A 15952-nucleotide genomic window follows, 5' to 3' on the forward strand; every position below is an offset into this window, starting at 1 on the left:
CGAAAACCCTTTTCTAGCGCCTGCCCAAACGAGCTTTTTTCGATTGGTCGGCGAGCTCAAATCGAGGTTCAGGTCGAGTGTCACGTCAGGAAAGGTCTGTGCCATCAATATACTTAGCCTAGCTGAGCCTCCTCGATGTGCTGCAGCCTGGGTACATCGCCTGTCCAGAACGAGAAAATGAAGGATATAGAGGAAAGATGTAGACAACGAGGGAATACATACATGAGGACATTGTTTAATAATCTGAGAGGGGGATGGGGCGGGATGCGACAGAAGAGAAATGAGTTGAACAAGCAAGACAAGCCAACTCGTCTCTGCTAAGATAGGGACACGAGGACGATGTCAGACGGCCCCTACTCTTCGATCTGAGCAGGAAAACAAGCGAGACAAGCGAAAGGCAATGTATCAGCGCCTGCGTGCTTGGGCGTCTTCTATCAGGCTGACACGAAACTCACATCGCTCTCGGCGCCCAAACTGACTCCACCCTTGCTCTGCTTCTTGACACTCCCGTTCCTCGCCAACCCGCTCTTCTCGTCAAAGGGCGCCTGTGAACCCGAGACGTCCTTGATGTTGACCTTGTAGCCCTGCTCAGAACCGATAGCGGATCGGGTCCAGTAGACCAGGGATTCTAGGACGGTCGGGTTTGAAGCGGTGTAAGGGAGGATCGGGGTGATGTTCAGGTGGCTGTGATGATGATACAGGCCGGTCGAGTCGGGATCCAATTGTAGTGTATCCCACGTCAGTCAAGCACACGAAAATGCACGGACGAGTGGAGCGGTACTGACGAATAATCCTCGCTAAACACCCCGAACAACCACCGTTGATAATCCGTAAAGACAAAGTACCTGCATCCCAACCTCCTGGAAGCCTTGCAGTTCCTCGAATGGTACCAGGACGCCTTGTTCTTGATGTTGTAGTGGTAAGGTCCCTGTCACATCAGATCGACGCGCATACGAAGCGAAAGGAGACGGAAAATATGTCTATCAGCTACCGAAGTTTCCAAAGATGGTCGTCCTCCACCAGTCCGTGGGAATAAGTCTTGGAGTGCTCACCTCGTAGACATACTCTTCCCAATCCTCATTGGAAAACGCCGACGAGTTGATCGTCCTGACGACCAGGTGGACCTTTTCCGGGTTCTTCTCGTCGATCAGGAGGAACTCTCCCGAGCCTACGCCAGGGGCCAGGTGAGAAGGACGAGAGGAGGCGAAATGAGGGTGGTTGGTGATGTCGGTCGTAGTGAACAGTAATATGACATGAAGATGATGGGAGCAGCATGGTCAGCTCCCCATGTCGATCCTCCCATTCCCAACCGGTCACTCGAGTTATTCAGAATGGTGACTCACCTAACGGACTCTTGTTGAACCTCCATCCCCAACTAGGTCCGGGAACGTCCACCTTGGCCTCCTTCCCCGCATCCCCTTCTTCCTCCCCATGCGACTCTTGCTCGCCAGCACCTCCCTTGGCCTTGCCAGCCTCGTCCAACCTCGCTTCTTCCCCCCCGTCGCTCTCGTACCCGGCCGCATCGATCCTAGAGTTCGAGGAGAGGGAAGCGTAGTCGGTCCCTTGTTCGGTACCAGAGAGAGCGCAGAGGGTAGCGGCGGTCGCAGCCAGGGGCAGTTGACGGAGGTCTAGTTGGGTTGAAAGCGCGATGTGTTACGGGTTGGTACTGTGAGCAAAGGTCCCCGTTCGAAGCAGGATCAGGGCAGGAAAAGGGACTCACACTGTTGAACGTCTTGAGCCGATTTGAGCTCTTTGGGGAGTTTAGGGAGGACCGTGAGAAAGTGCGGGAAGGGGTGGGACGGGTGAGCAGCGATGGGCTTTTCGGGGAGGGTCTTTGCATCTACAATCCGTCGTGTCGAGGACCAAATGCGAGCGTTCAATGAGAATCCCTCAAAGCAAGTCGGTGGAGGTATCACTTGAACTGAAAGACGAAACTCACAGGAGCTGACGAGCGACTTGAAATCGTCGACGATCGAGACGCCGGTCAATACCCCGTCGTACTGTTTCCTCTCCCCCGTGGCACCCCCACCGGCGGGAAAGTTCTCCCGGACGGCGGGCAGTTGTGCGGAGAGGTACTTGTTGAGCGGGAGGGCTGGTTGAGGCATGGTTGAACAGGTATAAGATTGATGAGAGTCAGGAAGCTGGAGTTGAGATGAGTGAATGAAGGGTAGATGTGGTTGATATGTACAAGTGGTGGTATTTCAAGCTCTCGGTCGATCTTCGTGACGCGCAGCCACTCTCACGACTCTCCCCCTCCCCACGAACGTTTCGCCCGAGACCCACCGTTCCCAGTCTCACACTTCCGAATCCCGATCGCCGCAATCCCCTTTGCCCTCTCATCCAATTCCATACCATCCCATCGTCATCACCTCGCACCTCGACGAGGAGGACGACGCTACACGAATGAATGTTTCGGTTTCGTCCGATGGTCGTGTCGGGTGCCCCACCGTCGTGCCCATATAACCGAACATCACCGCCATCGCGAGCGGAAGCAGATTGCTTTCCGGGGTTTCGACTTCAGGGCGGAAGGGATCGTCGATCCTCCCCGTATAAAAATACATTCGCAACTAATTCAAGTAAGCAAGTCATGCAAGTCAAGATCTGTCGTCAAGTACTCCTTTTCAGTAGGCCTCGAGGCGATATGGCGGTGACTGTCTCTTCTACTGTTTCGGGAGAATCGGCGCCTCGCGAAAACGTCAAGATGAACGCAGGTTATCACCCGTAAAAGTGTTTGAGCTCGGATACGATCCGAGAACGTACCGAAAGGCAAGGTCTGGAACAGTTATTCTATATGTCTCGCCTCTTCCCCTCCATATCGCACAGCACTGACGAAACGTATAGCGAACGGCCAACGACTCGCCTGCCCCTGAAGAAAGAGGCGAACTTTGCTCCTCGGCTTCCGAAATTCTACGGGAATCCGAAGGTGTTGCGAGGTTGAACTGGACTTTTGAGGCATCTCCTCGCCATACCCTTGTACCGAAATCATGGGCAGACTACCGATGTCTCATGGGTGCAGATCGAGATCGAAGCGTGATCCTGCACCTTCGACTCTTCTCGACTGCTACTCGGCGGCTTTCGGTAGGCTGTCGGACATCGGACAAAGGTGTCTGAATGTTTCCTGGTCTACGGCACCAGCAACAGAGCAGGTCAGACTGAGAAGCCTCCTAGGTTTCGAGCGGCAAGCGGTGCGATTGATGCACGTTTCATATGGATCAGCATGGGATGTATGATCACGTGACTCGAGTCCGCACCTCCTCTGCGGGTATATCCTGATTGCCGCCGATGATGGTCGGGGAATGAGTCGATCCTGATTGGTCCCGTCGCCACCCCTTTGCCCCTGTTACGTCATCACGTCATCACGTACTCGATCTCGGACTTTGCTCGAAATATATATGGAGAGAGAGGAACTGCAACCTCGATCACCTCCCTTGCCTTTGCCACCACCCTTTGCATACAGATCAACCTAAACACACGATCTATCACGCTATCACACACCACCTCGCACACATCACAAACAACATGGGTGACAACACCACCACCACCCCCGCTAACGTCTCGGCTCAATCCGATGGCCAATCCCCCTGCCCGGCCAACCGAAGCAACTTCCCCCAGTACGAGTCCGATCGACACGCCAAGTCCACCGAGTGCACGTATGCCACTTCGAACGGCGTGCCCATGCCTCATCCTTACGAGGCGCAGAGGATCGGCAACGGGCCTCTGTTGCTTCAGGACTTTCACTTGATCGACCTGATCAGTCATTTCGATCGAGAAAGGATCCCCGAGCGGGTCGTCCACGCCAAGGGGTGAGTGGGCGAGGCCGCCATGGTTACATTCGGTATTTCTTCTCTTTACTAACACGATTTTTCGCCTGCTTTTCGATCTCCCGCTTCCCTGCTCGCAGTGCCGGTGCCCACGGAATCTTTGAATGCACCGACGACCTCTCCGACCTCTGTCTCGCCGACATGTTCAAAAAGGGCCGCAAGACTCCCTTGACTACCCGATTCTCGACTGTCGGTGGAGAGTCCGGTTCGGCGGACGCCGCCCGTGATCCCAGAGGTTTCAGCGTCAAGTTCAAGACGAACGAGGGTAACTGGGATTTCGTGGCCAACAACACGCCGGTGTTCTTCTTGAGGGATCCTGGTGAGTCGTCTGCCCCGTCGCTACACTTCAACCTCCTTTTCAAAAATCAGATACTCATCGATTCTCGTCGTTCGGTCTACAGCCAAGTTCCCTCACTTTATCCACACTCAGAAGCGTGACCCCGCCACCCACTTGACCGGAGGTGAGTCGAGACGCTTTAGCTCCATTATGTATCACGGAAGAACCCATCGCTGACATGAACTTGTGCTGAAACAGCCGACGACAGCACCAACTTCTGGGACTACCTTTCCAACAACCCCGAGTCGATCCATCAGGTCATGATCCTCTTCGGCGACCGAGGTATCCCGGACGGTTACCGTCACATGCACGGTTACTACGGCCACACCCTCAAGCTCGTCAACAAGGCCGGCGAATGGATCTACGCCCAGTTCCACCTGATCTCTGACCAGGGTACCAAGACCCTTACCGCGGAAAAGGCCGCGACCTTGTCCCCGGACTATTCGACCAAGGACCTGTACGAAGCCATCGCCAGGAAGGAATACCCCAGCTGGACGATGAAGGTCCAGACGATGAACGAGGAACAGGCGCAAAAGCTCTTCAAGGAGAAGGGCGTCAACGTGCTCGACTTGACGCATACGTGGTCGCAAAAGGACTTCCCGTTGAGGACTGTCGGAAAGATGACGCTCAACGAGAACCCCGAGAACTACTTTGCTGGTGAGTTGCCCGCGTCACAGGTTTGCAATGCGATGTACCACCTGCTGATGTCGTATTGTCGATTTGTGTCTCGATGTAGAGGTCGAGCAGGCTGCTTACAACCCGGCTCATATGGTCCCCGGTATCGAGCCTTCGGCTGACCCCGTCTTGCAGTCGGTAAGTTTACAGCCCAAGCATCCCGGCACATTGCATTGGACGAGCGTCTGATCCGTGTGATCTGTAATTTCTCTACAGCGTCTCTTTTCTTACCCGGACGCCCACCGACACCGAATTGGCGCCAACTACCAGCAGTTGCCCGTCAATGCACCCGTCTGCCCGATGAGGTGGGGTAACTTCCAGCGTGATGGTCAGATGGTACGTCATAACGTTCGGGTCTTCGAGCGGGACAGCCATCTTTCAGACAACTGACAAACATTACCGCACCACCTTCAGGCCTTCTACAACCAGGGAGCCCGACCCAACTACCTCTCGTCGATCGACCCGATCCAGTTCAAGCCTCGATCGGTCCGTCTCGACCAGGTTCACAACAACTTTGTCGGGGATGCCGTCACGTTCTTGACCGAGATCAGGGAGGAGGACTTCAACCAGCCCCGAGACTTGTGGCAACGAGTCTTTGACGACGGCGCCAAGGAGCGATTCATCAACAACATCTCCACGCACATGTCCACCTGCAGGGAACAACAGATTCTCGAGCGTCAGCTATCGATCTTTGCCATGGTCGACAAGAACCTCGCCGACGCCATCGCTGGCAAGCTGAACATCAAGTCTTACCCTGATGCAAGGGAGGTCACTTTCAACGGGTCTCACTCTGCCTTGAGCAAGGAGAAGAAGCCTGCCAACGGGATGGACTACGAGTTGAAGGGCGGCAATATGAACGCTGGACCCGCCGCTCCTGAGAGGGACTCGAAGCTCTAGACAGCGTGAACGCCCTCGATCGCTGTGAAAGCGCACTGTAGCCTATCTAATCGTCTTTACTTCTGAATATCATTATATGTCGTTATCGTGTCGTTGGATCCGGTGCATCGCTGGGTGTTGTTCGAGCGCCTCATGTTCACCGACCTTGAGAAGAGCGCGATGACACGGGCCTAGATACGAATGGCAAGACCGCTAGCAAGATGAAAAAGCACCACTGAGCCCCCTGCAGTTTGCTCACGCAGGTAGATGATGCGATCGATGTTCATGAAACAGATGTCAAACGATGTCGAAATGTCGGACAAGGTCGAGACGACCAAAACAAGACTGTCAAGATGGACTCGCCCGAGTCAGGGCTGTCTTGATAAAAACAACAGCAAAAACACCACCTCCAATATCAACCGTCTTGCACAGCGTGCGTCTCGATAATGATGCCTTGATGCCTCAAAAGTTTGGAAACGGATTGTTTTTCATATAACAGACCTTTACAATCTACACCTGGCAAGGCAGAGGGGAGCAAGTCGACAAAGGAGGGGGGCACTAAGGGACCGAGCCAACTTCCTTTATGAGAAGCTTAGACGATAATGTAGGTGAAGGGAGATGTACAAGTGATGCGTAATCGTATGCCTCAACGGTTTCAGTGCCCTCACTCGCTTTCAAGTGCTTGAAGATATGGGCTTTCATGTCGATGTTGGCGTCCGCCCAGATCGTGCTTCTCTTGCTGAAGGCCAGGTATATATCAAGCCTGGTGATGCGAGCCGAGTTGAAACCCTCCCATCGAAAATTCCCAGGTCAGTCTCAGATCGCGGCTCATGTAGCTTCATAGCTTGACATACTTGTCGCTCCTCTTTGATCGACGCAATAAACGCCTGCTCTTCGGGGTGTCGAGCTGCTTCACGTTTGTGGAACTGTGTCGACTCAACCATCCCGTCAGAGATGAATGGCCCCCTTAAACGATCGGCCGAGGAGCCAGAATCCTTGCCCTTCAAGAAAGCTTAACGTCAAACACTCTCCAAACGATTGGAACGGCCTAGGCGTTCAGTCGGAAAAGCTGATATCGCTGATCGATTGTCGGCTCACACGTTGCCATGGATCATGTGGATGGTCCACGGTCTCCTGCTATTGCCGGAGGTCAAAGCGGAATATCTGGGTAAACACTCAAACACATGCAACGTCCTAGCCGCACTTTTGACATTTGTCACCATGAGATACAAAGATTGCAAGGTTTTGGAGTTTGCGGGAGATACATGATGAAAGTTGGTTGCCATGGCCTACCAATATTTCACCTATCTGGCCTCACAATCCAGTTAACCAAAACAAGATTTATAAGATCACAAGCAACGTTTCCCTTGCCCATGAGATACGGGAGTGTGGAGCGGCGGCATACGTGATGCATAACCCTGTGATATCCGTATATTCCTTCCTCTAAAGTTTCTGGACTCCTCCAAGAACGGACCAAGAGAGGTCCGAGGAACTCCTTTGTACCGCTCCTATGGCAGGTCCATCCTCTGAGGCCTTCGAACAACTCCAGGGAAAGACGGCCGGGAAGTTCGCCTTCTTACAATCCATACGAGAGCTTTAGAACGGTAGGAAACGGATGGGCGTCCTCTTTTTGAGCTGATCAGAACGCACAAAGTCCTGAAATACTCGAGGAGACCGTGGCCGAGTCGAGTGCCGCGGGACATTTCTCTTGTCATCCAGTTCTCTTGCCATCCAACCTGATAACTCAGCACTCAAGGCGCTGGGCGGATGGTAGACAATCCTGATCATCGTGATTGTAACAGCTCAAAGCGAGGCGGGTGTAGCACATAAACAGTCGTTCGGAAAGACATATATGAACAACTTTATGCAACGATCTATAGAGCCTGACCTGTATGCGATCCGGCCGACCGCTCTTCCTTCAATGCTTCTGCCAGTGTGATCTGCCGAGCAGCCCTAGGCATCCCAGAGATACTGTCCAGGCTGGCACTCCTCGCTCTCATTGGTGACGGATCGGACTGCAGCGGCCGTCTAACGATGTCGCCCGCTTCCAAGTCAGTAGGATATGTGCGAGGCTTTCCCAGAGCGCTTTTACGGTTAGGCTTGAAGCCCTTGATTTTCTGTACCGCGACCGGCGCGCTGTTGAAGAAGCTGCGGCTGATGCGGGATTTCAGTTTCTGATCCCTCCGGTATTGCATCAGGATGAGGATGATTGCGACTATGGCCATAAAGGCCGTAAATGCGATGGTGACTGAATGAAATAGCCCACCGTTAGACTGATGACGTGAACGAAGATGAAGCGCGATGTACGCACAGTATACGCGCCAGTTCCATTCGAAATGTGGAGTCACCGCGAGTAGAGCCACCTTGGCAGGATCCAGCCCCATGTTCATCATCGCCTCACCCGGCGTTACAGATGTGGTCGACTTCCGGCTAGTCTCAACTCCGGAGGCAACGATCAAACCGGTTGGCGAGGGTTTAGATGATGTCGTGCTCGATACTGACCTAACCCCCGTTTCTCGAGTCAGCACTGTGGCGAGGATGTCCTGGAAACAATCGCCAAGGCTCACTGGTTGCCCACTACAGCATAATCGAAGTACATCAATCCGTTACCATTGATTAGGCGGAGACTGTGCGTTGTTTCCGCTCCAAGATCCGTCGTCTTGAAGATGGACGAATTCGTGATGAAGCGATCCGAATACGCGTTGATGGAGACGACCTCTTCTTCATCGATTTCGACTGTGAGATGCCCGGAATCCGGACTGCGTACACCGAAAATCTCGATCGTAGAGCCTCTGAAGGTGATGATATTCCATGCTCGTTCGGTTCGAGTCCATCTAGGTAGTTCGCAAAGGATCTCTTGATAAGTATTGATGGCGATGTGTGAAACGAGTATGACGGACTGACGAGATCGAGCTGTTGAAGAAGTTTTGCAAGCCAAATTCCTGCATTCGTTCCACCTCTGTCTCGTTGAGCATCTCAATCTGAGTTGGCCTAGCCATGTTCCAGCCGTCACTCAATTGTAGAGCATTCGTGTTCCATTGTGAATCATCAACGATGATTGCCGCGTTTGCGCGTGCAGAAAATCTGCGGCGTGCTCAATCAGCCATTAGTTTCAACGAGGCGAATTCGGTTGATACCCACAATGAAGTAAAGGCGAACAGGCAGCAGAGCGATTTCAAGACGGTCATAGTTCTGATCTCGAGTATGTGGATTGTGCAGACCTCACTGCAAAGCGCCGCTTGAGGAGGGGATCGAAGCTGCAAGCTGGCTCATCTATCTCGCCATGTATATACAAACAGTAGCAAAGATAAAGGGAATGCAAGAAATTGAGGGCGGGCCTGATAAAGCCAAAGGTGGTCACCCAAGGTACTTGGCTATCCTTTCGGTCACAAATTCGGTGAGTATGGGGTCCTTTCGCCGCCGTACAGCAACAGTGATCAGTCTATGTGTTTCGGCACAACGTGCTGGCGGTCGATCGAGCGCTTTGTACCACTGTATAGCTGATGTTCACTCCTGTTTTTATCACTCGATACGGCGAAAAGTCCATCGTTCGGAATGGCCCTCCCTGAAACGCGCGCCGGAAGCAAAAGTGGCGCGCGTACGGGCGATCAACCTCGTGGAGAAAGAGGAAAGATCTTCGTTTGTGACCTCGTGCTACAAGGATAGTCAGCCCGTCGACCAAAGGGAGTGATCTTATACCTTGCTAGACTAGAGTCGGGCAGGACTGAACCCTACCGAAACGCGCATGAATCCCAGGGTTATGGGATACATTCATACAAGCTTATGGCCTTTCAACCTTGTTCGATGTCAGATCAGCGAGTACAGCCGAATCTGAATCGCTTATCCTGACGGCTTCTCGGCAGCCGTGAGAGTAGACTGTCATTCCCAGGCCTGACTGGCCAGAACGATGTATCTCTTCACCGCCGTGTAAGCGCGCAGAACGCGGACGCTATGTGGCCGCTATCTGGCTTTGTAGTATGTCTCTCTCGTTCTTTAATCGCTGCTGAAACCCTTCTCTGTCTCCTGGTTTCATATTTACAACGATAGCATAGCCAGTTCCTTAGCACTACAAAAGAGCATATTCAAGGGATCAATACAAGCATCATAGGGTGCTATCCGGGGTCCGCTCTCAGTGCGCACCGTCGGGCCGAGCGACTCACAGTTGAATCATGCAAAATGAACGTGAGTATCAGGCCTCCAGTAGCCTGCATCCTTCTGATCAGAATCCCAGTGTGATTCGAACGGCTAACGTCATCGAGCTCGAGATTTGCTTGTGATTCGAGCTGATTGAACTGTGTTCGTCTGTTCTTCTCTTTCTGCTTCGACATACTGTACAAGATCGTATCTGAGGACAGCTTGATAGATAAGTACAGATGGCCGATAATATGCTCTTTCACAAGCAAGAAGCCCCTTCAAGCTTACTGATCGCACGTCAGGACATTACAGTCATAGAAACAGATGGAAAGTCGGTTTGGTGGACACAAGCGGGACCAGGCCACAGCTCTGGCGAGGGGCTCTCAATCTGATAGCAATCACCAATCCTGCGTCTCGTCACAGCGTAGAGCAGTGAAGGGACATGCTCAGAGCCTGTTGGGTGCATTCATCGATTTCTGGTCAATGTCATTGAAGCACAAGGAGATCAGGCTTGCTTGCAACCATTTACAGGTACATTCACGCTCAGAACCGATAGGAGGTTGAGGTTGAGTTGGAAAAGCCGGTGCCGGACTAAGATGTGGTATCCTGAAGGGTCATACATGACGACATGCAGCTGATTTGCAAGGGGATCAGGAGATTTTTGCCAATATGTCGAACAACGCTCGTGCACGTGTATATGGGGTAGTGCGTCTGTCCGCCGGATCAAGGGGTGACACAGGGAAAATGAGACGGATGATGCCGCTTCGCGGCAAGTGATCCGTCCGATTCAGGAGATACGAAGAAAGGCTCACTACAACCTGAAAGGGTTTTCCTAGCCGATGAGACAGTCTCCCGAGATTCGACCAGATGAAACAGCATCGACACGGAGTGAATGCAGGGGGAGTCGCAAAACAGGTCAGTCATAGAAACGCCGAAGGGGGCACGGGTTCGTCATCAAAGGATCTCCAGGGTTACAGGTCGGTGCGGCTGATCGCCGTTTCACCACACATGCCATTCGAAACGTATAAAAGCGCGTCTGCGCACTGACATTTCCCGATCGTTCGTTCATCCGTATCATCTAAACAAGCTATCCGCAACAGCTCTCTTGAGCGACCTCATACCACCAAACTAGACATACAAACACGCGAATCTATCGCAATTCAACACATTTTCACAAGCTATCATCTAGCAGACTCAAGCTATCGCCTAGCGCTTTCAGCACATTCACTACTACTCACCTTTACACGACAATACTGGGCATTCACTCGTCGCTAAACACTCTTTCAACCGATACCCGATTTCTGACCGAAAACACTCAACCATGATCAATTGGAAATCCAGCGCGCTTTTCGCGGTCCTTCAAACCCTCGCCATCGTCACCGCTTTGCCCGCGCCTGAAGTCAGCACGGGAATCGTGTACGAATGCAAAGGTGGTACCGAGTATAGGCAAGGCGCTACGCAGGGAGCTCTGCAGAGCGCCGCTTGGCAGCCTGTCGCTGCAGGTACTACGTGCAACCTGGCTGACGGACAGACGTCATCGGACAACCCTTTCGTTGCCGCGGACCAAGCAGCTATCGTTGCCACCGGCAGTACCGATGCGACCGCTTCGTCCTCCTCCATTCCCATTGCCTCAGATACCGGAAGTTCCGGTCCTCCACTTGAAACGGGGGACTCCACCGCTTCAGGAGATCAGACTACGACCGGCACTGGCGAAACCGCTGCCACAGCCGCAACCACAGCCACTACTACACAGACCCAGACCTCGGACGGCCTGACCGAAACCGGTACTGCTGCTGCGGCTGCTGAGACTTCTGCCTCTGGCAGCGCCACCCAAAGTGTAGCGACCGGTATCGCCACTGACTCCGTTAGCCCTGAAGCCACAGGAGCTGTCGAACCTTCGGTCAAGATTCCCACGAACTCCACTGGCCAAGCGGGGAAGAAGCGGAGGATTGGCTACTACGATGCCTTTGACTGGGCACGTCAGGCCAACGCGTCTCTCATGACCGAGACGTTGGTCTTCGACCACGCTACGGAGCTTCAGGACCTTACTCATGTGATTCTGGGTGAGTCGTCTTTTCTGCCTGATCGCAGGTGGCGCAGTCGTGTTGAGCGCCATGATACGTTTCCGCAGCCTTCGCCAATATGACATTCACCGGCGAGTCATGGATTACGACGGCTTATGACAAGCCTAATATGCAGGATTACATCGGGTACAAGAAAGCGCACGAAGGCCTCAAGGTCGGTGTAGCTTTCGGAGGCTGGGTGAGCTACAACAGAATTCGTCTTCAGTAGCATCCGACAGTGTTGACCTCTTAATAAATACATACAGGATCTCGGAAAGGTTGAATTCAAGGCGGCGATGTCGGAGGGATCTGCGCGAGTCAAACTCCTCGACGACTTTGAGAATTGGTTCAAAGAAACCGATCCCACCGGAGAGGTCTTCGACTTGATCGGTAAGCAATAGTGACACGAGGGGACGCAATGACTGGTTGAGCGCTTCCCAGGGTCTGACATCACAGCGTTGTTCCCAATAGATATTGACTACGAGTACCCTCAGAAACAGCCCGACGAATCGGCGGGTTTCATCAGTTTCTTGAAAGCCCTGAGGGACAAGTTCCCCGACAAGGAGATCAGCGTCGCCGTGTCTGGCCTCCCTAGTGATGGTGGCTATGCCAAACTAGGCTCTGTCAACGACGAAAAGAAGGTGGTGGACTTCTTCAACGTTATGACGTGGGTGGGATTGTCTCTCATACTTGCATCGGCATTGGCTTAACAAGATATGGTACTTCTCGTTTGGGCCCCATACAGCTACGACATCGTCAACCGAGTGTCCACGCAAGCCGGCCATCACTCGTCTCTGATAGAGACTGAGAATTCACTCAAGCTCTGGGCGGACGAAGCGTATGGTCTCAAGTATGAGGATATCAATGTCGGATTCGCTTTGTGAGTCCGTGTCTAAGACGTTTTTGAGCTATTCTGATGGGAAGCTCGACGATCAGCTACGCCAAATGGTTCGGCATCTCGAATAAAGACGAGTGCAAGAACGATCCCAAGAAGTGCAAGTTCGTCGTGATGCAGACGAAGCAAGAAGACCAATGTCCCACCATACCGTACAAACAAGAAGTCACCGCCGATCCGATGAGCGTCGTAGATTGCGGAACTTCTAGCGCCTTCCGTTTCCAACCCAAGAACAATGCCAACACGTTCTACCACGACGTGAAGCTGAAGTCCGGCGGGAACTTCACCATGTATGAGAACGCTCAGGCGTCGTACGGACGTGTGCCCTGGGACAGCGAGGAGAAGGGCATCTATGACAGTGACGCCAAAGCTTCTCTCTGGGTGGATGACCAGGCCGAGTTCCCCTTGCTCTGGTCGTGGCAATCGCCCAAGGGAATGAAAGAGACCTGTGACGGCCTCAAGGAGCTCAACGTAGGTGGCTATATGATCTGGAGCTTGGGAGGAGACAACGATAAGCACAGCCACATCAAGGCCCTGCAAGAGTCGTGCTGGAAGCACGAGTAGGTTCAACCTACTCTTCGAGGTGATGCCTCTCTTTTCCTTTCGCCTTCTATCCAAGATCATTTCGTGCTTCACGACATTGCTTGACTACCCAATCCTTGTATAATCCTTAGATCTTGATCATCGAGCATGCGCTGTGCCCCTTGTTGCTATGCATGTCTTGACGTCCTCTCTGACCGATTCTCGCTGGTCTCTGACAGTCCCTATTCCGCCTCGCCAGCGCTTGCGTAATGATATCCTGGTCATTTGCTGGTTGATCGCCGATCAATGTACAATTAAATGTCGTTCCCATCACTTCTCCTGTCTACAGACCGAGTTCGACCTTATTCGATCCGGTAATCTTGTTGATGATGCTTTGGCCGCGAGACCCGTCGGTCAGCCTTGTTCCCATCGAGTAGATCCTTTGAGAAGGAATGATTCGTATGCGACGGCTGTCTCGTTGATCGTCGGTTGAAATGTTTGTACCGAAGCGTAGGCGCGTAGAGCATATCGGTAGTAGCAATCGCTGGGATAGTTCACAAGTGATAGCAGATGATGAGCAGTCTGGTCTTGACATCGAATGTCCCGCTCGTTTACTGCTCACTTGGCAGCGGGCGATAGGTATCGCTGGAACAACTGCCACGAGTTACTAGCAATCCGTCTCGCCACCTCATCATGATCCTGAAGGTGCTCGATGGCCTTTGCCAGATGTCGTTCAAGGGATAACGGCACTTCCACCATGTTTCGGGCCGGCGAGGTGATATTTGTATCGAACAGATGGTGGAAATGCTGAACCCATGTCAATGGATGGGTCACGATCACCGAACGGCACTGCAAAAGATTTCTAGAGAGAGGCCATCGTCAGCTCAGTATCTGCTCACGTTCTAAGTATAATCTCCTTGACTTACTTCAATCGGCCAGAATAAGAGTTGCCTGCAGAAAAGCGACATTTGTCAGAGACGGACTATTGACACAGTGCTCCTTGTCTCACCCTCAACTTGTGCGAGATACTTGTAGTCACAGTGCTCAGCCGGAGAGAGGAAGGGCGTGTTTTGCATGTCGTTCCAATGTATCTCGGAGACGTCCGCCCAAGGCTGATCTTTCGTAGCCGCCAAGAGGTCCTACAACAGAATCGTATCAAATCCACGTCAAATTTCAGCCTGGGCATATCTTGCCGACCTGGATTGATAAAACGCACCTTTCGGATTTCAGTCATGGGGACGCCTCGCCATAACAGCTTGGGTATCTTGTTCGACCAGCTTTGCGGTTCAGCTATCGAACACATAGATCTTCGCTCAGCTCTAGGATATGTGGTCAGCATCAAAGCGCGAAGAAGGCTCACTGTGCGACGACCCTGCCCCGATGATGACATCTTCGCTCTGTGCCTCATCCTCATGGCTTGTCTGTTTTGCCGCTAACCGATGTTCGTGTTCCAGTGTATCCTGTCTAACTTCGAACCAAGAGGAAGCTTTAGGACCCAGTGCTTCAGGCCATGAATACAGGCCGAAATCAGGCATAAGCCATAGCTGAGACGCATTGACGACACGGGTCGTCAGCCAAATAGCGGGTCTGGTGGGGGACGATCAACACTGACCTTGTCATTGCCTTCTCGTCTGGATAGAGCGAATAGTGGGAGGTCGCCATCACTCATATCTCCCGTCTGCATGACCATGCTGTCAAAATGGAAAACAATCAAACGAGGTCTTCATCGAACAAAAGACCAGGAAGATATACATACTCGACGTTCGGTAGAGGTTCTGGAGACGTCAGGATGGTATCATGAAGAGCCGCTAGGACTGCTTGTGTTCGAGAGTGCCATCCCCCGGCAAACTTCTTGACGTATAACTAAGACGCATGTTGTGATCATACCTCGATGAGATCAGGTAGCGCGGGCAAGGACGATCATTCTGCTTCATGGCTCACCTTATTGTCATGTATAATCACTCGAGCATTACCGTCCTTTTCGGCAGCATCAACAGCATCCCTACTGATTCCTCCATTTTCGAGGTACCAGTCTCTGGCCAGATCGGCTTGACGAAAGAGCCGGGGAAACAATAGCTTGCATTGCTCCTCATTGTAGGTTCGCACGTCTTGCCAATTGATTGGGGTAGTATGGACGCTCCCGATAGGTGTGCCGAATGTCGAAAATGGCCGGGAGATATGTGCAGTAGTCGCCAAGAAGAAAAGGACCACGATCAGGACGATCGCATGCCACCTACGAATATTAGCTCTGTAAATCGAGCTATACTCGGAGATCCTTGTTAGAATCGTCATTTGGTGATGTTTTCAGGAGCAGTCCCATGGATGCGGGACAGATTCGAGGTCGGGGTGTCGACTAAAGAATAGATATGGAACAACCGGCGTGCTATTGATTGACTCAGCAAGGCGACTGGCCGACTGGCGACTGGGCAGCTTTGACCAAGAGTCGCTGAATACGTGCAACTTGCAACTTGCCAACGTCGATGATCGCCGGACAGAGCATGACCGAGAGACAGAGGTGAGACTCCAGGAACACCGCAAGACATGCGGTTTCATAAAGGCGAGATCCTAATTGATCGCGCCTCCCTACGATGACAAGTAGCGAGCAGGCTGAGGTGGGTCTGTATACCCT

The 15952-nt window shown here is 52.6% G+C and overlaps 5 protein-coding genes across 5 annotated transcripts; 2 read left to right on the top strand and 3 right to left on the bottom strand.

Annotated features, from left to right (window-relative positions):
• Positions 1-50: 50 nt before the first annotated feature.
• Positions 51-2140, bottom strand: HD553DRAFT_317964 (uncharacterized protein). The gene is made up of 7 exons (XM_046180819.1): positions 1940-2140; positions 1721-1840; positions 1344-1628; positions 1053-1168; positions 786-928; positions 456-684; positions 51-365 (listed from the first exon to the last, which is right to left on the bottom strand). Exons 1-7 carry the CDS (start codon positions 2103-2105, stop codon positions 354-356), a joined length of 1071 nt encoding a protein of 356 aa, XP_046033699.1. The 5' UTR covers positions 2106-2140; the 3' UTR covers positions 51-353.
• A 1235-nt stretch (positions 2141-3375) lies between these two features.
• Positions 3376-5821, top strand: HD553DRAFT_126018 (putative catalase). The gene is made up of 7 exons (XM_046176544.1): positions 3376-3803; positions 3902-4140; positions 4223-4282; positions 4357-4815; positions 4895-4971; positions 5050-5169; positions 5248-5821. Exons 1-7 carry the CDS (start codon positions 3520-3522, stop codon positions 5728-5730), a joined length of 1722 nt encoding a protein of 573 aa, XP_046033700.1. The 5' UTR covers positions 3376-3519; the 3' UTR covers positions 5731-5821.
• Positions 5822-7583: 1762 nt separating this feature from the next.
• Positions 7584-9178, bottom strand: HD553DRAFT_362580 (uncharacterized protein; the record flags this gene model as incomplete). The annotated part of the gene is made up of 5 exons (XM_046183998.1): positions 8851-9178; positions 8614-8793; positions 8277-8543; positions 8021-8211; positions 7584-7957 (listed from the first exon to the last, which is right to left on the bottom strand). Exons 1-5 carry the CDS (start codon positions 8895-8897, stop codon positions 7584-7586), a joined length of 1059 nt encoding a protein of 352 aa, XP_046033701.1. The 5' UTR covers positions 8898-9178.
• A 2764-nt stretch (positions 9179-11942) lies between these two features.
• HD553DRAFT_126133 (glycoside hydrolase superfamily) lies at positions 11943-13516 on the top strand. The gene is made up of 5 exons (XM_046176546.1): positions 11943-12105; positions 12173-12296; positions 12378-12573; positions 12652-12786; positions 12843-13516. Exons 1-5 carry the CDS (start codon positions 11986-11988, stop codon positions 13363-13365), a joined length of 1098 nt encoding a protein of 365 aa, XP_046033702.1. The 5' UTR covers positions 11943-11985; the 3' UTR covers positions 13366-13516.
• A 65-nt stretch (positions 13517-13581) lies between these two features.
• On the bottom strand, positions 13582-15748 carry HD553DRAFT_126064 (glycosyl transferase family 90-domain-containing protein). Its single transcript, XM_046176545.1, has 9 exons — positions 15265-15748; positions 15080-15186; positions 14936-15014; positions 14684-14867; positions 14540-14613; positions 14333-14462; positions 14250-14274; positions 13946-14185; positions 13582-13867 (listed from the first exon to the last, which is right to left on the bottom strand). Exons 1-9 carry the CDS (start codon positions 15613-15615, stop codon positions 13738-13740), a joined length of 1320 nt encoding a protein of 439 aa, XP_046033703.1. The 5' UTR covers positions 15616-15748; the 3' UTR covers positions 13582-13737.
• Positions 15749-15952: the final 204 nt, after the last annotated feature.

Source organism: Filobasidium floriforme (genome assembly GCF_021052385.1).
Source record: "Filobasidium floriforme strain CBS 6241 chromosome Unknown HD553scaffold_23, whole genome shotgun sequence".
In the NCBI taxonomy this organism is placed as follows: domain Eukaryota; kingdom Fungi; phylum Basidiomycota; class Tremellomycetes; order Filobasidiales; family Filobasidiaceae; genus Filobasidium; species Filobasidium floriforme.